The 22,577-nt window shown below is 43.3% G+C and overlaps 1 protein-coding gene across 10 annotated transcripts in view; it reads right to left on the bottom strand.

The window, feature by feature from the left end:
- Nucleotides 1-403: 403 nt before the first annotated feature.
- Nucleotides 404-22,577, bottom strand: part of znf1035 (zinc finger protein 1035) — a 33,514-nt gene continuing 11,340 nt past the window's right edge. For 4 of the 10 annotated variants that reach the window (XM_019886163.1, XM_019886164.1, XM_019886165.1 and 1 more), the window contains 2 exons: nt 20,565-20,625; nt 11,504-20,487 (listed from right to left, as the gene is read on the bottom strand). In XM_019886163.1, coding sequence (XP_019741722.1) covers nt 11,993-20,452 — 8,460 coding nt within the window. In that variant the 5' untranslated portion in view covers nt 20,453-20,487; nt 20,565-20,625 and the 3' untranslated portion in view covers nt 11,504-11,992. Of the gene's footprint in view, nt 3,549-6,185; nt 6,767-11,503; nt 20,488-20,564; nt 20,626-22,577 lie in introns of those variants that run through there. The other 6 variants (XM_019886170.1, XM_019886171.1, XM_019886168.1 and 3 more) reach the window with 5 other exon arrangements.

Here is a 22,577-nt window from a genome sequence, read left to right as displayed (position 1 = left end):
ATTCCTCCCCCCCCCCCCACAACATAGTTGTACAGAAGACCAAATGCGCCATAATCCATTACCACGATAAATGTATTTGTATGTTGCTATTCATACACAAAACAAATCCAGTGTAATGCAGCTGTGAGTTAATAATTAGTTAATCTCTGTCAAAACCCAGAAACTCGAGTACATCTTTTTCTGTGCTGATTCTGTGACTGGTGAATACTTAAAAAATGAATTCATTTTAAAAATTATTAATTTTAAAATCAAACTGAACAAATCCATTTCCAATGGATTTCCATTTGTTCGTTATCTGCTTGCGGAATGCTTGCAAGGCAATTCCATAGCTGCGCTTTACACTACAGAGCCAACTGTTTGGATGAACCCAAATAGAACTGAAACAAATACAAAAACACGGGAATGAATTGGAATATTTAATAACACCAGAACAAGCTACAGAACAATTATTGGATAAAACTGTAAATGCAACTATTTACAACCTTGAAACTGAAATAACAGGACTTGACAAAACTACACTTGATTCCACAGCAGCAAACTGCTACAAAACTATCTTATTTTTCCTCTTGTGTTACATCAGACTTCTTTTACATCATTAAAAGCAGGTACAAAAATCAAAAGTGGCATTTTGTAATCCCACATCTGTCACTGATAAAATGAGAATAAAAATAAGAAAGAATGGAAAATGTTACTAAGTCATGAGTTCTGCGCACATGACATTATGCACCCTCTTGCGATGGGTTTTTAGAGATTTCAGACTTGGGTAAGAACACTGACAGATATCACAGCGATGGGTTTCAGACTGCTTGTGAGTCAAGAGGTGCTTTTGCAAACCGTCCACAGTGCCAAACCAACGGAGACAAACTGGGCAGCGCACGGGCTTGATGGGTGGTTTGCAGGCCCCGCTCCTCTGGTGAAACAGAAGACTGACCATGTTGGGGAATTCGGAGCTGCAGCGGGAGCAGCGATAAGATTTGGGTGTATTTTGAGGGCGCCCACCTTTGCAACGGTCCCAAGACAAGTGCCTTCGAAGGGAACAGCGGGTGGCAAAGGTATTTCCGCATCGTGTGCATATCACCCGCTGCTTTTTGTTGACATTTGAGCGCTCAGGGACTGGTTCCTTTGGCGAAGGCTGACGTACAGGCAGAGGCGGCGGCGGCTGGGGCTGCTGCGGTTGTTGAGGCGGCTGCTGTTGGATCCGAAGCACCAGTGGTTGCGATCGCTGTGCTTGGAGTCCCTTCCGCAGCTGGTGATGAGGATGCATGTGAATCTGTAGGTGAACCTCGTAGTCAGCCCAGGAATTAACAGTCTCTCCGCACGTCGGACACGTGTAAGATTCCTGCGCGTGCTTTTGTAGATGCTCCAGGAGGAGTCTTGGAGATGTAAATCCAAACCCACACTCGCATGTCACCCGTCTGGGTAGCACGGAGGGCAGTGACATGATGCCCCAGTTGTTTGCGTCATTATCCGGACTGCCTTTTGCACCGGCCGGCAAATGCTGCTGCAACGGCTCTCGAGTTGCCGCCCGCTGCAACTGGCATCTTCTCTTGTGAACCATCATGTTATCTTTGCGGTTGAAGTTTCTGCCGCAGACAGAGCAAGGAAACATTTGTTTTGTGATGCTATTTTGGACTCCGCCGCCATAATTCGCACTGTGCGATACGGGCGCGGCCCCCCGAGGCCTGAACCCACACAGTCGTAAATGGCGGGCCAGGGTAGAGGGACGACTGTATGTTTTCTGGCACCTGGGACAGGGGTAACGTTTCACACCATCTCTGACAAAATATCTCAGGTTCGCAATCTCCGACTCCAGCTCCATCTCATCTTCATTACCAGCATTCCGAGAAGAACCAAGCAGCTCCATTTCATCATCCAAGGGCATTGTCCACTGGCCGTCATTGCTGCTCTCGTTATGCTTCGGCAAGGCATCCGAGCTACTGTTTTCCATCACACTTGCAGAGGCATCCTTATGCTGGTCCATCGGAGGAGACAAAAATGGCGGGAAGCCTTTGGTAAAACCAGACCAATCTGAAATCTCAGACTGCTCCGAAGTAGTCGAGGTCACCTCGACTTTGACCCGAGGGGCTTCCGTGCAAACGGAAACGCTGCTCGTTCCACGCTCACCTTGACCATCCCTGAATGCTGAGGCTTTATTACTTGATCTTAATGCTTGCAGTCTGTCAGCGGAGGGATGCGTCTGGGACAGTGCTGCCCTTGGGCCGTGACACTTGTGCTTCTTTAGGTTGTACCTGCGGGCGTAGTTGTGCTTGCATACAGGACAAAAGAACGATTTTTTCATATTATGGAACGGCACAATTCTGGGGACTAGCGGCGATGTACTGGGCTCTTGTGCAGGCTTTTTCACTGATGAAACACAGACATGATTGTCAGTGAAAGGCAGCTTGCCAATGATGAGTTGTTTGCAGCGACGGCAACACTTAATTCGCTCCTTTTTGTGCAAGAAGTGATGCTCAGTGAGTCTGTCGGCGTTCGCAAAGGTCCGACGACAGCGGCCGCATTGATATTTCCCAAAAAGGGCATTGCTGCTAGAATCTCGGAGTTTCTGACGAGTTTCAAGAACCACGACGGGCGAGAGCATTTTAGTCAGAGAAACTATCTTCTTCGTGCTGGAGTCAATAATTCGGCTAATGGTGGGAGCTTTTGTCTTTACGCTGGTCTTTGCGAGTAGTCGTCTGTACTTTGCTACAGAGAGATCATTGATCGGTAGCTCTTCAGATTCTTGGACCGGCGTTATATCAACTGGGATGGCCTCTTGTTTGGGGGTGATCAAATCATGACTGTCGTTTGGAGGTGGCGACGCGGAAACGTGCTTCATGTAGGCCGTTGCAATGATTTTCATTAATTTGTTATTTTTAACCACTGGTTCCTCATCGTCACTACTATGAGCAGGCGGTGAATCCCTCACAGTCTGTGATATTGGCTCAGTACTTGAAGATGTCTGATCAAGTTGCCCGTCTTTAATTTCTTGAGCGGGTTGACATTGTTCAAGATGAGTTGATGGAACCACTTTGCTCTCTTCCAGTCTTTCACAGGCTTTGGGCTCTATTTTAACAGGTGGCGATCCTGAAGTAGTGGGGCAACTCTGGACCGAATCTGTCACCGCCACAGTTGACTCTGCCGTCAGATTAGGAGAACCAGCACCAGGCACTGTTTCACTTGAGACGGCATTACTATTTGTCGTTGGGGGTGACTTTAAAGGAGAATTATGCGATTGCTTATGGTCAAGCATGAGACAAAAGTCTTGAAATTCCTCTCCGCAATCACAGATGTAAAACGAAGGCGAGGCGCCGTCAGACGATGCTGGTGGATTGGATGACTTCAGGGTGGCTGCCAAGGCGCCCTGCAGGCTCATGTCAGGCTGGGTCGAGGGAGGTGCAATGACCTTGGGGAGCATGTTGGCATGCGTCGCCTGGTGTACGAGCAAAGCGGCCAGTCCGCTGAAGGTTGCCGAACACGCCACGCAACGATAGATTTTGGAGGATGGAGGCCCACTGCCCTGGAGCCCAAGCATTATGGACTCTTGTTTCCTGCAAATAACACACAAAGACATGTCATTGGATACTGCACACAACGTTCGCGTTTTTATCAAACATTTTAATGTGGTGTTTAGCAAGCTGGAATTGTGTCAAGACTTAAAGGGTGATATCCGAGCAATGGTGTGAGCTTAAAGGGGAAGTCAAACTTTTTCTTTACACTATGTAAAGAAAAATAGACATTACATATTGCAAAGCAAATGTTTGGCGTCCCCTTCAAAGTACACTGGATCATCTTAAAGACCCTGCAAAGTGAATTCAGAGATTTGTTTCTAAATACATTACACCTGTTTGAACATAATTGACAGAGACGCTGTATTTGATTGACAGGTGACAATTGAGCAAGGCATGGTTTCAGCGCATTCAGTGGACAGGCCCACAGCATTTGATGGTGAAACAATAAACAATGGCTTTTCATGATCTTTGAAGGCTTTTTTCCCCCTGTACTTCAATTTTTTGTAATCATTCAAATGTGGCAGGGCTGTTTACACTCTGCTCCATGGTGTCAAATTTAAGACATTTTCGATTCTAACGTTAAGTAAAAGAACCTCAAGGATGTACATTTGGAAAAAAATTGTTGGGGCGGGTGTAGTCTCTAAAGCTGCACAAACCAAATTCTAATTAAGTTGGGATGTCGTGTTTCAAAAAAAAAAAAAAAAAAAAAAAAAAAAAAAAAAAAAAAAAAAAAAAAAAAAAAAAAAAAAAAAAAAAAAAAAAAAAAAAAAAAAAAAAAAAAAAAAAAAAAAACAACAATTATTTGAAAATCACGTTCAACCTATATATATTTAAATATATCTTCATATCCATTGGCATAATGTACTGTATACATCTTAAATCCCCTTAAATTGCTATCGGGAGCTCTGGAGGAGGATTTACAAAGACGATGTATAGGTGGGTGCCAAAAGTTTTGAATATTGAGAGGAAGTCTATTTATTTCAATAATAAAAAATAAAAAAATGAAACTTGCATGTTAGTTCTCAACACACAAAGTTAAATATTCCAAACCATTAAAAAAATCCAGTATTTCACAAAATTGGAATATCAAGACTAAGTTCAACATAGTAGCCTCCTTGTGTTCCAATATTGTCAAGTAATTAAGGCAGATGACCTGCAAAGGTTTTTTTCTTAGCCTTTAGCCTCAGTTTGGCTTAGTAGGCTTTGGAACCATGGGGAAGACTGTTGACTTGACAGCTGTGTAAAAAAACATTATTGACACCCTTCAATCCCAAAGCAACTTGGGCTACAATAACACCTAAACCCCCAATTTTGCTGCTGTAGACTGCAAATTTCCCCAGTGTGGGACAAATAAAGGTGATCTTATCTTAAACTATGCCAAAGGACGATCACCTCCATGCCATGCCACCTTAATGCTGTTTGAAATGCAAAAGGAGGTCCAACAAAGTAATGAGGGCATATTGATTTAATATGAGATAATTTTTATTAAGTCACATGAAATTTTCGAATTTTGTGAAGTACCTGATTTTCTGTGGGTGTGTGTGTGTATTTCTGCCGTAATAATCAAAATTCAAACAAAGGTCAGAAATGTTTCATTTTTGTGTGTGGTGAACTAGGCTGTCTGCTCACCACTGTTCCACGTTTTCTTCATTTGAGGACAACGGTTTGTAGGAGTCCTAAATCTTTAGGAAAGGCTTTGTAATCTTTTCTAGACTGATGTCAATTACTTTATTTTTTGTCAAATAGGGTCTATTTAAGTGAAATGTTGATTTAACAGGTCTGTATGTACAGGCTTTGGTATGCTTATTGAAAATGATCCCCACTTTCCAAAAAAATGTGGTTGGCTACAGATCATTTATGATGCAAGTACTTTTTCCACACATGGCTAGGTAGCTTTGAATAGTTGTTTCCTTTAATAAATAAAAAATTAATTAGCTATTTATGTTTACTTTGGGTCTTTTTGTCTGACGTTCAAATTTGATGATCATAAACATCAGTAGTGAAAATATGCAAAAAAGTAAATTTTTCACAGCGTCTAATTCATTTGACAGGCATGCGATGTGCTGCTTTCAGTCACTGTTCCTATCGTCCAATTCCCTTGATATTCATACCTTGTTTAACAAATCCGGTTTACAGCAGCGCTTGCATTGAGAAACCGTTTTGGTGTCTTTTGTGTGCCAAGAGGACTTTTGAAACACATACACCTCTCATTTGACTAGCTTCTTTCAACCTGAGCTCGTGTTGACTTAATAGGTATGTTATGGTTTGGAGATTCCCTAAAAAGGCAACCTTGTAAAGCACAAAATATCAAGGGGTACCCATGTATATGGAGGTCAGGGTTCACACATTTGAAAGCAAATCCGAATGAAAATGCATGCTAAGCTAAAGCTAAAACAACATAAGTATGATCCATTCCGGTCACTTAGCTAAGTGAGATAGCCATGCTAACAAGAATGCTAAAAGCAACACATGGTATGGTTTAGCGAGCTTAAAAAAACACACTAACTTCATGCAAGGCTTGTGCACTTGCTGGGTAGGTGCACCCGTGAGAGCTAAGCGAGGGGAGGTGGCTGGCCACGCTCCCGTGAGAGGCCACACAAACAACGGATATTCGCAAGCGATCTGCCGCGGTCTTCTCTCCGGAGCTTTTTTTTGTTGCACCGTTTAAACACTCACCCTGTCACAGAAGCGCGGTGTCTGATGCATTGGAAGTGGGCACAAAAAGACAGCGATTAACCCCTGCGCGGATCCGGAGGCATCTGTCCATGCAGATGCGCGAGCTCTCGGAAAGCCGCTTCAGCCTCCAACAAATGTGAAGATTTGCCAAGAGGAAGAAGAGGAGGAAGAGGAGGAGGAAGAGGAGGGGGAAAACCAAGAGGAAGCTTGACGTCCAGCTGCGGGATCGAGCGATTCCGGTGCATGCGCAGTAGACACGCCTGCAGTGAAAACGCCTCTGCCGCTGGAAATCTTGGTCACGTGGTTCCCTAGGCAGCCTCCAGCCCGCCAAACACTGCACTGTGAAGAACCCATGAAGGCAGTCACTAGACTGCAATAGTAGTACCCGACCAGGGATGACATTAGTATATTGTGTGCCAAAAGCAACCATTTCATTTCATTAGAAACAGTTGGAGGCAGCACTTAAGGTGTGTGGGTACATCCACCCCATAGTTCTGAGGTTTTGGTTGTAAATCATGACTTAGGTTTATCGCTGTCTTCATTTAACCCCCCCCCCCGTGCTAGCGTAGTTTTTTCCCCCCCCCAGGTACGCTGGCTCCCTCCAGAACATGCATGTTGGCTTTATCAAAGACTCTAAATTGTTCACTGGTTTGAAAGTGTGTTTTTTTTCCAAGATGGCGGCCGAGTAGGCAGCCGGCAAGTGCTCTCCAAGAACCTTGTGTTTTTTGTTTTTGTCTTTTGTTTTGTCACATGGTGCTATTGTTAAGTCGTGTGGACCTGATATGGACTGTTTTCAGCATTTTTGGCCACAACATTTGTCAAAGAAGAATAATCTGTGCTTGGTGGTTGTACCTTCTCGGCGGCACACATGTACCAGCACGGATTTTGATTGTGAGGAATGTCGGCGCCATTTGACTGTCGTTGCTGGACAGCCCCGGGGCGACTGTCTTCCGCCTGAAATAGGCAGCATTCTCACAGCCCCACTTTGTTCAGTGAAAAGGTCGGTGCTGATGGACAGACTGCGGCTGGATGGATGCATGGCTTGAGGAGCCGACGATGAGAAGAAAGGAGCGTCAGCGCAGAGCGCCGATGCGTATGTGGAACTGGGAGTCGCGGCTCAGAATTGAAGCGGCTTTACATGGGACAGGAGAAGAGAGCCAATCTCTTTTTTGTTTCTGGATGCTACAGCTTCTTGTTGCTTGCAAGCTTAGCTTGTAGCAGACGTGTGCACATTGCAGCATGACGTCTTTGATCCACTGCTGAAAAGGACACTTTCATTCGCTCCTCTTTCATCTATAACTGCTTCAGACAACAAAGTGTATGCAGGAAAGTGGTTAAGATTGCACGATTGTCTGTGTCTAATGTGTTGTCCTGTATTATTTTGTCATTTTATGTTAACATTTCTTTGGATGGCGGTGCGGGCACCCGCGGCGGCTCCTCTTGTTTTATGTTGTCTTGAGAGGTAAGAAATGTCCACTTTTGATGAATTTCACATTAAAGTTGGACTTGACTTGAGTTGACAAAATGGTTGTTTGTCAAAATGTGCTCTGTGCCTGGCCTGCGGTGTACAGTGACAATCAACTATCGATCCATTGATTTTCTATAATGCTTAAACTGTTCAGGGACATGGGGAGCTGGAGTCTATTCCATCTGACTTTGGACTAAAGGCAGACTACTTCCTGGACTGGTTAGTCGCAGGCCACATATAGAGATGGACAATCATTCACCACCAGAGCACAAGTCAGGTCCATTCTTTTCTATTCCAAACAGTAAAAGCTTCCAAAAAATCCAGGTTCCACCCATCCAGTTTTCTATTTGGAGATAATGGTCACAGTAGCACTGCTAGCTGGGAGGTGACCAAGAACCCAATGGTCACTGTGTCAGAGCTACAACAGTCCTCTGAGGTGAAAGTAAAACCTTCCAGAAAGACAATCAACTCTGGACCTATCAGGTCTGTGTGGTCGAGTGGCCAGATGGAAGCCACTTCTTATTAAATGGCACATGGCCCACCAGAAGTTTGCCAAAAGGCACTTGAAGTGCTCTCAGACCATGAGCAGGAAAATTCTCTGGTCTGACAGAACAAAGATTGAAGTCTTTTTATGTCAGGCGTCATGTCTGGCAGAAACCCGACACCCCTCATGACCTGGTCAAGTATGTTGGTGGCAGCATCATGCTGTGGGGATAATTTTCAGCAGTAGGAACTGGGAGACTAGTCAGGAAAGATGAATGCAGCAGTGTACAGATACATCCTATCTGAAAATGTGCTCCGGAGTACTCAGGACCTTAGAATGGTGCAAAAGTTTACCTTCCAACAGGACGACGACTCTAAGCGCACAGCCAAGACAACGAAAGATTGTCTTCAGGACAACTCTGTGCATGTGCAAAGGTTGTGAATACTTTGGTATGTCCATCCATCCATCCATCCATTTTCCACCGCTTATCCGGGGTCGGGTCGCGGGGGCAGCAGCTTTAGGACGGAAGCCCAGACTTCCCTCTCCCCAGCCACTTCTTCGAGCTCTTCCTGGCGGATCCCGATGCGTTCCCATGCCAGCTGGGTGACATAGTCTCTCCAGCGTGTCCTGGGTCGTCCTCGGGGTCTCCTGCCAGTGGGACATGCCCGGAACACCTCACCTGGGAGGCGTCCAGGAGGCATCCTAATTAGATGCCCGAGCCACCTCATCTGGCTCCTCTCGATGTGGAGGAGAAGCGGTATGTGTGACGTATTATTATTTTTTACTTTTATGAAAAACAAAACATGTAATGATGGGGTGTTAGATGTAGAATTCTGAGGAAATAATGAATGTATTCAATTTTAGGATGAGGCTGTAACAACAAAATGTGGAAAAAGTGAGATAGGCTCATACCCTGGAAATCTAGACTCAATGCTGTACCAACAATGGAGTCTGGTCAGTAGATGTATGAAGGGCATTTCTGATGCGGTGCAAACATGAGCAAATCGACAGTGGGATGCACCGATCAACGAAGAGCAGATGTGGCGTCAGAAAAGCGACTTGTAGGAATTGTGAGAAGCAAAGTGAACACGTCTTCTTTTGAAATAAATGTTTCCCATGGCTTCAGCTGCTGGGGTTTTAATGACTCTTGGGTTTATGATCATTTAAAACTGAGTTTAATCATGAATGAAACAAACTATCGTCACTCCTGCGCACCACTTGGAATGCTATGTGACCATGTGCTACCTACCATGCCAGAGCAGGAAGACCACATCAGTTGTTCTTACTTTGGAGATCTCTCATCTCAACTGTATTTATAGAGCACTTTAGGACAACCAACACTGTATACAAAGTGCTGTACATAGAGCAAATATCATACATAAAACAATAAACAATATCACAATAAATTAATAACAAAGGCAGTAGAAAACAAAAAAAAAAAAAATCAAGTATGAGTCATGCTGAGTTAAAAGCCAAAGAATAGAAATGAGTTTTGAGATGAGTTTTAAAGATGGACAGCGAGGGGGCTTGCCAAATGTTCAATCATCCATTATCTGAACCGCTTATCCTCACGAGGGTCGTAGGCGTGCTGAGCCTATCACTCCTGTCTTCGGGCAGTAGGCGGGGTACACCCTCAACGGGTTGTCAGCCAATCCCGGGGCACATGTAGACAAACGATGTGCTCGCAATTACACCTAGCAGTAATTTGAGTGTTCAATCAACATACCATGCATGTTTATGGAATGTAGGAGGAAACCGGAGTACCCAGAGAAAACATGCAAACTCCACACCGGATGGCTCGAACCGGAAATGTGTACAGTGAGCCGAATGTGCAAACCAGTCATCCACCGTGCCACTTTAGTATTAGTAAACCTCTGAAATTCTTGGGATTGCCACAGTATTATGGATTTTAAGGACGGTAAACGTTTTTGTCAATAAACTTTAGTGAGCGGCTATGCTCATAGAATTCAAATTATTGGGGCCGGTGATTCTAATATTTGAAGTGGGTGGTTGAAGTCCACCAAAGTAGAGATGAGCACTTCAACTCTGAAGACTGATCACAGTTTTATGACATCGAGCAACGTGTTTACTTGGAAGCGTCCCGGTCATGTGCTTACTATCTTTTAGAATTTTTTCTTTTTTAAATGTCATCCTCCTACTCCACTGTATTATAAGGAAGCAGGATTGAAATGTTTTCCCTAATGAGTTGCAACAACTGGCGTTGCCACATTTTTTTCAATTTTGTCCAGCTCTTTTGGGTATCCCAAGGCATGGGCCGTTCCTTGGGGCCTCCTCAGGGTGGAAGATGCCCGAAACACCACATCGGGGAGGCATCCAGGAGCCACCTTATCTGGCTCCTCTTGATGTGGAGGAGCTGTGTCTCTACTCTGAGCTCCTGACGAATTACAGAACTTCCTACCCTCTCTCTAAGGAAGAGCCCGGACACTCTCCAGAACAAATGGTTTTGGCTATTTGTATCTTGTCCTTTCCGTTCCCAATCCACAGCTCGTGACCAGAGGTTCGCAATGTAAATTGATGGGAAAATTATGAGTTTCGCTTTTTCACTTAGCTCCTTTACCACAACAGACTGACACAGCGTCTGCCTGTTGATCTTCTGTTCCATCATCGCGATTCATAAACAAGAACCCAAGATAACTGAACTCCTCCACTTGGGGCAGGAGCTCGTTCTCGACCTGTAGGGGGCACTCTACGCTTTTCTGACTCAGAACCATGGTCTTATTTGGAGGTGCTGGTTTTCATCCTATCAATACCCCGCCTTGGCTGGACCTAGAAATTCTGTTGCTTAAGGAAATACTCTGGGACAAAGGGAAGCCAACCTCCCACTGGAAACGAATCTAACAATACGGAATAACCTCTGACATTGGTTGAACAGGGACCAAATGGCCCATGTTCACCGTGGTTTTAAAAAGTCGAGGTTTCCTTTTGGAGGGAGACCACATGAGAAGCCCAGAGTTCAGTTTGAAAAATAGCTCACCAGTGATAGGAACACTGTGACTTAAGAATTAACACAGAACAGTGTTAACATTTATTTGAGCTGAACATGGTATACCGTCTGGAACAGATATTCTGTACTTTGCTTGAAAACAAACCGTGTTCAGTGGGGGGAAAAAATGCAGGTTTTATTTCCCAAATTATTTCAACAGATTCATTTGAGAGCTGTAATTCTAATACTGTGATAACTGTGAGCAAAAATATTGTGGTATAATACTGTCGGGATCCAACGTCAGCCATGCCGAGTGACAACCCACATTTTACAGAGTGAACTATTTGGTTAAATGAAGTGACAATTCTCATAACAAACCCACATTTATTTTTGGAAGATTTGGTAAACAAAAGCCATGAAACTGTGTTCAGGCTAGATACTTTAATTCACGTGTGCAATGAGTGTACAAGTTTCCTCAATTGCAAACAAATATTAACTAAAATCACAAAAGTATCTACAAAAACAAGACGAGGCATACAATGAGAACACAGTCACCAAGAGAACATACGAAAAACAACTTCCAATGCCTTGAAAATGAAGCTTTTAAAACTTCAAAATATTGAACCCTTTTACCATTTTTTTTTTACAATATACAATTTTATAATTCAAAATGAGAGACTCCATGAACAGTATAAGAACAAATAGCATCAAGAACATTTGAAGAATGTAATCATTGCAAAGTGCAACAATGGAATTTATATTTACAATTTCACTTGTAAATATAAGTACACTTATTTACAAGTTCAAGAGGGATTGACACAAATGTTGTTGGAGGCCCAATCAGACACTGTACAATTAAGTTTTTGAAGGAGTATTGAGGAGATATGATATATTGTCCATTCTTTCGAAAGCTAAGCATGTGTGTGTCGATGCTCCTCTAGCAGGTGAGGGAAAGCAAAGGCCTTGTCACATTCGGTGCATTCATAAACTATTTGGCCAACATGGCTTTCTTGATGCCGCAGAAGCTGAGAAGAGTATGCAAATGACTTGTAGCACATATCGCAGCGGTGCTGTCCGACTTCTTGTTCGGCATGCATCCTCATGTGCAATGAAAGATCTTGGGCTGTGTCGAATTTAGAAGAGCACTGGGGACATTTCAGCTTGGTTTGTGGTGCTGGTTGAGCCCGTTTCATGTGGACCTCAAGCTCATGTCTTCGAAGGGAATGGCGGAGGGCAAAGGATCTTGTACAATGTTTGCATTTGAAAAGCTTTTCTTTTAAGTGTACTTTGTTTTGATGCTCCAAGAGAAAACTTTTTGAAGAGAACTGCATTGAGCAAGTGCTGCAGTTGTACAATTCCTCTCCAGTGACATCAATTTCTTCATCCTCCCCAGCCCGCTGATGGTTATTTTCTGGCCCCGACTTGCCTGCAGTCACCACCATTTGTTCCTGTTTACGGGAACAGGAGTGCTGATGGAAGGCATCACTTCCCGCAAATCTCTTGTCACACCTCTTACATTCAAATTTTGAAACGGAACGATGATGTCTCTGCTCGTGTTCCTCAAGCTCATTTTTGGAAGAAAAGATCATTTTGCACATTGTGCATGTCGGCACATCCGGAGAATGAACAGAAACATGGGAAATCAAGTCTCTGGCCTTAAGAAATGATTGGCTGCAAATGGGACATGTGTAACCATCAGTATTATTTCCAGGTGCAGTAAGCTCATTTTCATGGGTCTTCAGATGGCTGAGGAAGTGCTCAAGGGAGGAACTAGTGGTATTACAGCGATTACACGAATATTCACTATCAGACGTTGACTCTCGATGGATGACCCTGTGCCGTTTCAGATCGGATGAGTGAAGAAAATGTTTATCGCAATCAGAACAGGAATATGACCGGTCCTTGGGGGTCTTGGAACAATGATCCGAGAGGTCCTCTCGGACTTTGAAGCGCTCATTATTACCACAATGGTATTTCAGGGTTTCCGCTGGGCTTCTTTGAGAGACAGAAGATGACTTTTCAGGGAAAGGTGAGGGGTGTGCAATTGAAACTCCGTGTTCTTTTCTGTGCTCAGCTCTACTTGTCTTGGAAGGGAACACTTGATTGCATATGTCACATGGAAAGTTTTCTTCTCGGTGTGTAGACATGTGTTCTGCTAACTGGGAGGCTCCAGAGAAGCTCAGATGACATCTGGAGCAACGGTGTGGACGACTCTTGCCATGGCTATGTTTGTGTTTTCGCAGGGCAAAGAGGGACACAAACCCTCTTCCGCACACCTGACACTGTAACTCAGACTTGTGCATGCGTTTGTGCTGCTCCAACTGGGAGGCCTGGAAAAAACATTTGCCACATTCCGCACATTCATGAGGCTTTTCACCGAGATGACATTTTTGATGATCTTCCAGTTTTTCTGAAGTTGGGAATGTCTTTCCACACACATGGCAAGGGAAGTAAGGCGCAGAGTCTGAGTCACTGTCCTCACTACTACTTCCATCACCGACGCTTTCATTAGCCACAACAGGTTCCAGCTCAAGACTGCTTTCAGAGTTCTTTTGCTCTTTCAGGTGCCATTTTCTGCAGTGTCTTTGGAGAGACTTTTTGGTGGCATAGGTCTTTTTACAGAAACGACAAGCAAATGACTGGTCAGGATGCTCTTCATTGTGATGATAGCAAAGAGATTGCCTGGACCAAAACCTGTGATTACACAGTTCACAAGCAAATGGTCTGTTGGAGTCATGGTACGATTTGTGGATTTCCAAATCTGATGACGTGTAAAATGACTTGGGACACAATGTGCAAGAGAAATTCTTGGTTAAACCATGACTTTTCATGTGTTTTTCAAGATCTGTGGCACTTGAAAAAGTACGGCGACACTTTGAACAGGAAATGCATTTATTCGCTTGCTCCTCTCTCCCGTGTTCTTCAAGGTGACTGATCAACATCAAGCCATCGGTGAAGCTCAAGTCACACTCTGAACATTGGTACTGAACCACTTTATCTTTGTTTGGACTGCATTGCTTCGGATCTTCATCTGGATTTTGCGGATACTCCTTTGAATTACCTTTGCATGAGAACTTTCTCTGCAAAACTCCAATGTCTGTCCGTGCCTCATCTTTGAACACGAGAACGGAATCGGGCAGTGTCAGATTACGGTCTGCTTTCAGGGGGCATTCCGGCTTCTGATCTGTATCTTTTGGAGCGAAATAGCCAAACCTGCATTTCCTGCTGTGGTTGCGCAGTAGATTTTTATTCCAAAAGCCTTTCTTGCATGTTTTGCATTTGTAAGGGCTCTCTTTTGAATGCACACGAGAATGACCCTTTAGTCCAGCCTTGTTTTCAAAGGACAAATTGCAGACTGGGCACACTAGTGATTCAGAAACATCACCAACGAGTGCAGTATCTAGTTTACATGTCAAATTAGTACCTTCGCTGGGGTGTTTGTCATGCCGATCATCTTTCGCGGTTCGTAGTTTTGAAAGATGATGTTGAAGAGGAGCGGCAGACCCTGGTGGATCACTCGTTTCCAGTTTGTGTGCATTTAAAAAATGTTCCTGAAGCTGTGAAAATAAAGAAAAACGTAAAGAACAGTATGCACACGAAAATCCTTTTGTAAGGCTTTGAGAAGGTTCTTCCCACTTTGTTGATTGGCATGATTTTGAAGTACAAGTTGTCTGATGATCTTTCAGTTCTTTTTCTGGGAACGCTACACCGCATGTTTTACAAAGTTTGACGGTGCACTTTAGGCGATGACGTTTTAAGTAGTCATTCCTGATGAATCTCAGGCCACAATCGCACGCAAATGGTTTCTCGCCTGTGTGTAAACGGGTGTGTGTCTCTAACTGTGCACTCCTTTCAAAAGCAAAAGGGCAGTAACTGCAGGGAAACTTGTACTTTTTGCTCGAACGACGCTTGAGCTTGGGCGGAGGGGTTTCGTCACCGAGTGGGTGGCGAACATTTTCTGATGGCAGACAATCCGGTCGTGGAGTAGAATCTTGATTTCTGGATACTTTTGTGCATTTTTTATACTTCCTGTGGTATATCAGAGATTTTTCATGCTTAAACCCTGAATAACAATGTGGGCACCTGAACAATTTGACAGTATGCAATATTGTGACATGGCGGGACAGTCCAGACTGAGTTGGGAAGCTCTTGGAACAAACATTGCAGTCAAATCCCTCCTGCCGTTTCACTGGTTCATTGGCAAACCTGTTTCGCCAGCCCTTGCCAACATCATCCAAGCTGATTTTGGGAATGCAGATTTTCAACTGCAATCGCTTTCCTTTGCAATGAGAATGGTGTACCTTAAGATAGTCATACCTTGAAAAGCAGCTTCCACAGGTTTTGCAGCGGTAGGGATTCACTTCATTATGAGTCAAAATATGACGTCGCAGGCTTCGTGGCTTCACAAATGTCTTGGTGCAGAATTTGCATTTGTATTCATCTCCAGCTTTTTCGAGGAATATCTGCGCTTCCTCCATACAAGCCGGGATGTTTGTCGTTTCTAGTGAAGCCTCACTGTTCATGTTTGATTCCTCTTCCTTGGAAACCTTACAGCGTTCTTCATGCTGCAACTGCGATGCACTGGATGCAAAGCGTTCACCACAATGTACAGCAGTGTGTAAAACGGTGTGCTTTAAAAGTAATGACCTGAACCTGAACCTCTCTGTACAGTGAGGACACTTAAATGGAAGCATCCTTGGTGCACTGGAAGTAGGAGGGCTTTTACTAATAGTCTGGCTTTTCTGCAGAATGTTTTGACAGGCATCGTCATGAGAAGATATGTTATTGTTGGGTTGCGACGTCTCTCCACAAATGCTCTGATGATGACCAAGTTGATTCGGACCAAAGTACATCCCACAATTGGTACAGACTCGCAGAGTATTGAACTTGTGGCCGTTGTTGTGAGCCAGCAGGCGCATTCTTTTTAAAAATGTTCGGGGACAATATGAACACTTATGGACTTTGGGTCCAGAATGCTCTTGGTTTTGAGTCGGCACACACCATTCCATGTGATTTTCCAGGTTTGGTTTTTGATAGAAACTTTTTCCACACCAAGTACAGGAATAAGGTTTCACTCCTTTATGTTTGGAGATGTGAAGTAGCAAATAACGACGGGCTTTGAACTTCTGATTGCAATATGGACAGTGACATGAAGATATGTGTGTAAGACTGTGTTTCCTTAGTAAGTCGGCATCATGAAAGACTTCTTTACAAAGGGAACACTGTTGCGTCTTTTGTTGAACTGGCTCTTGTTCGGATTTAATGGACTCCAATGCTTCCCCGTCCAAAGGAGATGCCTTCCCTTCCCTTTGATGTGATTTTAGATGATAAAGCAGCTCTGTAGGATTCAAAAACTGCTTTTGACAGTTGGGGCATGGAAAAGGTTTCCCTTTATGATGCAATTTCACATGGTGGACAAGATTTCTGGCATTTGGAAGAATTTTCCTGCAAAGGGTGCACTGGACATTCTGATGGACAACTTTGTGACTCATAAGGTAGACTCTCTTCTTGAACCCTCTTCCACATTTGAGACAGCGGTATGGCCTTTCACCTTTGTGACACCGCTCGTGTTTCTTCAATGATTGTTCCGTGTCACAGTTTTTTTCACAATACTGACAGCTCAGGGAGACATTGATCTCATCTGATTTCTCAACATCGTTCTCCATCTCCTCAGTCTTTGTCTCTCCTAAAGGTGCCATCTTTGAGTTGCTGGACTTGATCTTATACTTGATCATTTTGCCTGTAATTTTAAACTCGTGTCTCTTCACATGTTTGCAGAGTCCTGACACTTGCTGGAAAACTGCTGGACAGACACCACATTTGTGAGACTGTTTAGTTTTAGGGACTGTCAAATTGGATTGCATCTGGTTGTTTTTTATGGTCACGTGTTCCTGTGCCATTGTCAACTCTTTCTTGTTATCAACGCTTTGCTCTGATTGTACTGCCTCTTTTAATTGATTAAGAGTTTTTCTGAAGCAGCTATTGTAAATGTGTCTGTATCTATTTTTTTGCTGAGTAAATGTAGAATGACACAATGGACATTTGAATTTGTCACCAACCTTCCCCTTGCTATGATAAACAGCCCGTCTGACACAATCACGTAAATGTTTCGCTCTGTTAATTGCGTGCCTGAAAAGTCGTGGACAGAGCGGACATTTATGTTTAGGCAATATCTCATTTTCAATATTTTCATTTTTCTCAAAATGCATCTTCCAAGGCCCCTTGTTTGTTATTTTAGCTATTTTCATGGAAGTAGGATTTTGCCAAACACCTGGAGAATTTCCTGTGTGCATGTTGTAAATATGCTTCTTGACTTTCTTCGGCGTTGAGTATTGCTTGCCACAATAGATACATACATTAGCTGTGCAGATGTCAAACAAATTAATGTAACATCGAGGCAGAGTTTCGAGCAGCGTCACATGAGTATCAACTTTTTGTGGTAGTGATGGTTGGGTAGTAGTTTCCCATATACCTAGCTTGATAGCTTTATGGTCACTCGATTTTGCAATGGGATTTTGTGGTTTGGAATTCTTGCATCTACCAGGGATACTCTTGTGTCTAGCTAAGGAGCCAGTCTGTGCAAAATATAAACCGCATCCATCACACTTATAAGGCGTTTCACCAGTGTGACAACGCATGTGCTGCACATACTTGATTATTTTTAGGAATGTCAAATTGCAAATGGTACAATGATGGGATTTTCTTTTTTTATGTGAAGAAACAGAAACATGGTGAGGTTCTTCAGTTTTGCTGCCCACATACTTGTCTTTGTCAGCCTGTCCATTACTCATTAGGTATTGATTTGATGTTTTGCAAAATTGGAAGATTTGGTTTGAATGTTGATGGTGGTGGTGTTCAATTAGATGATCCGCACTGTGGGTTATTTGTTGGCAAACTGCACATTGGTACGAATGACCTGGTGCAGGATCCATTTTATTCATAATTACAACAGGCTGTAGTTGTTTCCTCATTTGGAAAGAGGAGATCAGAGCACTACCTTGTTCTTTTGACTCATCCAAGCCATTGGTGATTGGTTGGACAGTACACTTTTCTTCAAAGTTAATTGGGTCAGGGTCCCTGCAGTGTTTTTTCACAGGAGGTTCCCCATATCGGTCACCAAGCATCAATTTTTCTTCCTCGCAAGTGTCCATCCCTTCCAATAACACCTTGGCATGTTCTTCTTCTGGGGGCACTGGACTTTGAAGTGACTTTTTCGAACATGGAGGAATGCTCTCTCCAAAATCCTTATCCTTGTTGGAATAGCACTCATTGCTCAAGTTGCTGTGCTGTGAAGAGGGTTTTATATAATTAGAAAAGCTGTTCTTGGTCTCAACATGCTCATCCAAAATAGTAGCATCACTAACCACACCGGTAGCGTCTGAATCTATACAGGATGTTTGATTCTCCTCCTGGAAACACATGACTTCCCCTTTGACAGAAATATTTGTGTCGATACTTGAGCAGGTTTGTTGGAGAAAGTGTGACATCATATCAACACATGGATTGTTATTTCTATTCCAAATATTATCGCTTACCAAATCAGTGTCTGTTCTTAGGGTATTTGGATTTAGAGAGGAATCTGAATTACTGCATGACCTCTGCTTGCCACTGGCATCACTCACTGGAACAGCGTTCCAAATATTGTCCAGAAGAGGCTGATTTTTTGAAAACTGCAAACAGGAACCAATGTCTTGGTGTTTGGTCTCCGGCATATTTGTGCATTCCATCAGTTCACAAGTGGCATTATTAGAATTGGACTCTGGCGAATCAACGGTTTGAGGGGTGACAGGCTTCATTTCACTGTCTTGACATTTGATCTCCGTATTTGATAGCGGGTTGTCTATATCCATGCTTTCATCATGAACACTGGAGAATTCAATATTCGTCTGCTTTGGTGGAGTAATATTTTCCTGACCCAAAGAATCTAATTTGTTTTCTTGACTTTGATGGAAAGGACTGCAATCCTCTTGATCCAATGCCATATTTACTTTTGGCTGTCCAAAGGCATTAGGGTTGTCATTGACTTCATTCTCCAGAGGGCATGATTTATTTGTTTCCTCAGTTCCTTTCTCCAGTGCACTGTCATCGTTCATCTTTGCAATTGATGTTTTTGTACATTCCGGTGTTACAGTCCTTTGCTCTTTCAGATGATCTGGGTGATTCTCTATGCTGGTCATGTTTTCACTGTCACTTACAGAGATGTCTGAGTAGTATCCTTCAATTTGATTGTGCTGGACTGCACTGTCATCTTTCATCTTTGGAATTGATGTTTTTGTACATTCAGGTGTAACAGTCCTTTGCTCCTTCAGATGATCTGGGTGAATCTCTATGCTGGTCATGTTTTCACTGTCACTTACAGAGATGTCTGAGTAGTATCCTTCAATTTGATTGTGCTGGACTGCACTGTCATCTTTCATCTTTGGAATTGATGTTTTTGTACATTCAGGTGTAACAGTCCTTTGATCCTTCATATGATCTGGGTAAATCTCTGTGCTGGTCATGTTTTCACTGTCACTTACAGAGATGTCTGAATAGTGTCCTTCAATTTGATTGTGCTCCACATTTTTATTTTGTTCTTGACTTGGATCTCCCCCTTTGCCACTGCAGTCCTTAACGGACTCTCCCTCTTCGGTTGGAATTCCTGGGGGGGGGTGATTTTGTAGTGTGCTACAATCATCTTTTACTGAACTATTGTTTGTCCCTTGTAGAGATTCAGCTGTATTTTCTCCAGCCATCAATGTTGGTGAACCTGGGCAATTTGCTTTAATCTCACTTGAAAATGTTAGCTTTTCAGGGGGTGTGAAAAGCCATTCTGATGGACTTCGTTTTGAAGATGAATCAGTTTCAGGCTGTCGAGTTGGACGAGCAATAAATTTACAAGAAGGCCTTGTTTCATTTACATCTGTGTCCGAGCAACTACTGACGTCTGAATAATCTTCAAGAAGCGATGAAGCTAAAAGTTCACAATTTGGTTGAAGTGCTTGCAACTCTGCTGAATAAGATAGAGGCAACGGTCCTGATGAAGGCAATCCATTCATGGCCACGTCTTTAATATCATGACCATCGTCTTCAGTTCTCAATGAAGTATCCTTGAGCATGAGTTGTTCATCCGTTTGCCAAGGTGTTTCTCCAAAGTAGTTTTCGTAAGCACAATCAGAAGTGGAATTTCCAAGACCAGAAGTCGAGTAATAGTTTGGATCAAATGTAGAGTCTGCTCCAGGGGCAGTGTGTGAAGCTGTGGGGTTGGAGAACTCATCCTCTCCCACAAAGGTCTCGATATGTTGGGTAAGACTTCCTTCTGGTTCCGATGTCCTCAACATCTTTGGCAGTGGTGTGACAGTTTGAAAATAAGAATTCCACTCATGAGCCATTGTCTTCTAGGAATCGGGGAATATATGCACTCTTCCTAAAATTGAAAAGCACCAAATCATAAAAATAGTATACAATGACAAGACAACAATGAATATGATTAATAAGCCCAACCTTTTCTTCAGTGTAGAAAGACTAGGGCTTTTCCGAAAAAGCGTTTCATCTCAAAGACATTCTGAAAATGAAGAAAAACAGCATTTTAGAGAACCCAAAAGAGCCAATATCTATTGCTACACCACTGGCTGATTCCCATCATAGGACAAAGGACTTATCCACTAAAGTTGAAACCTGAAGTTTACGTACACGATATAACAAAACATTAGCTTGAATCAATGCGTGCAAGGCACCTGTGATTGGGTGAATGCACTGTACGTATGTGGAACTCCCGCCTCCCGACAAAATGCAGGGATATCTGTGACGATTACAATGACATTAACTGCTTATTCTTTACATTACATAGACATTTAAATAAATAAACACTGTAAATAGATTTTTTTCACAAAAAGACTTTCAGATGTTATTCACAAACACAACAGTTAGTTTGTAATTGGATGATCAAGAACCCGGGCGTGGAACTTCCGTCTAAATATGCGACTGCTTCCACCTTTACCCGTGGAAGAATATCGCTAGTTTTCAGATCACAGCAATGCCTTATGCACATTGCCAATGGTGGTTACGTAGAGCTGGAAGATTTATAACAGATCTATCCGCTTGTCCATGCCGAGACAGTTTGTATATCAAAAGTAGAACCTAAATCAAGGTAATTTTTCTGCACAAATTTTATCCGCAAGTCGAATTGTACATTAAAAGGGACACTTGTAACTCAAGGTTCCACTCTTTCTATTTGCTAAATGCCAGGAAAAATGAAAGATCACCCACAGAGAAATGTTCATGACTTTCTTCTAAGTCAGAAATGTAGATAAAGTTGATAAATATTTGGCCCCATGCCTTGAAAGTGTATGACTTGGGTCAAACATTTTGGATATCCTTCCACACAACCTCCTCACAGACGGCAGTATTTTTGGCCCATTCCTTCTGAAAGAACTTGTCAAACTGAGCCAAGTTTGTCGGCCTCGGGTCTGCCCTCAATTTTGAATAGGATTGAGATCACGGTTTTGTGACGGCCACTACAAAACACCAACTTGGGTGTCCTTAAAACAGTTTGAAACCAGTTTTGCAGTATGCTCTGGGACAGGGGTAGGGAACTCCAGTTCCTCGAGAGCCATATCCTGCCTGTTTTTTGTCCTTCCCTACTCCAACACACCTGATTCAATTGTGCAGGCCTCGACAGAGCTTGCTGATGAGCTGATTGTTTGAATCAGGTGTGTTGGAGTAGGGAGGGACCTAAAACAGGCAGGATATGGCTCTCGAGGAACCGGAGTTCCCTACCCCTGCTCTGGGACATTGCCCATTTGGAAGAACCATTTGCACCAAAGCTTTAACTTCCTTGCTGATGTCTTTAAGATGTTGCTTCAGTATTCACAGTACTCGTTTTTCCTAATGATGCCATTTATTCTGTCAAGTGCACCGATCCCTCCTACAGAAAGACACCCCACAGTATAATACTACCAACATCGTCTTTCACAGCTGGGGTGGTGTTCTCAGGCTTGCAAATTTCCCCCGTTTTCCAAACCTAACAATGCTCATTATTGCCAAACATATCAATTTCCATTTAAACTTTGTCCCTTTGTGCATTTGCAATCCGTAATTTGGCTTTTCCTTTTGTGTCTTAAGTGTACTGGCTTCTTCTTCTCAGAGTGGCTTTTTAGCCCACATTAGCACCGAACTGTTTTTAAGTGTGGATAATAGCCCCGTTCACACGGCAACGTTTGGTCCGACGCTGCGCCGAAACAGATCCAGTCAAGCGTTCACACGTGCACATTTGCTCTGACGTAGCTCCACTAAAGAGCTTATACCGGACCAAATTTGATCCACCTCAGGGAGGTGTTTTAAAAATTTGTTCCAGAGCAAATGCTCGTTTGCGACGCTACGCCGGAACAAATGTGCACGTGTGAATGCAGCTGGGTTAAATTTGCTCCAGAGCAAATGCTCGCTTGCGGGGGAGTGGCCTCGCTACGCTCGCTACCAGATGCACGGAATCCGACCCCGGTCGCCAGTGACGAGGGG

Source organism: Hippocampus comes, unplaced genomic scaffold (assembly GCF_001891065.2).
Source record: "Hippocampus comes isolate QL1 unplaced genomic scaffold, H_comes_QL1_v1.1 scaffold335, whole genome shotgun sequence".
NCBI lineage: Eukaryota > Metazoa > Chordata > Actinopteri > Syngnathiformes > Syngnathidae > Hippocampus > Hippocampus comes.
The sequence above is the reverse complement of the archived record's forward strand: the minus strand, read 5'-3'. Positions and strand labels throughout refer to the sequence as shown.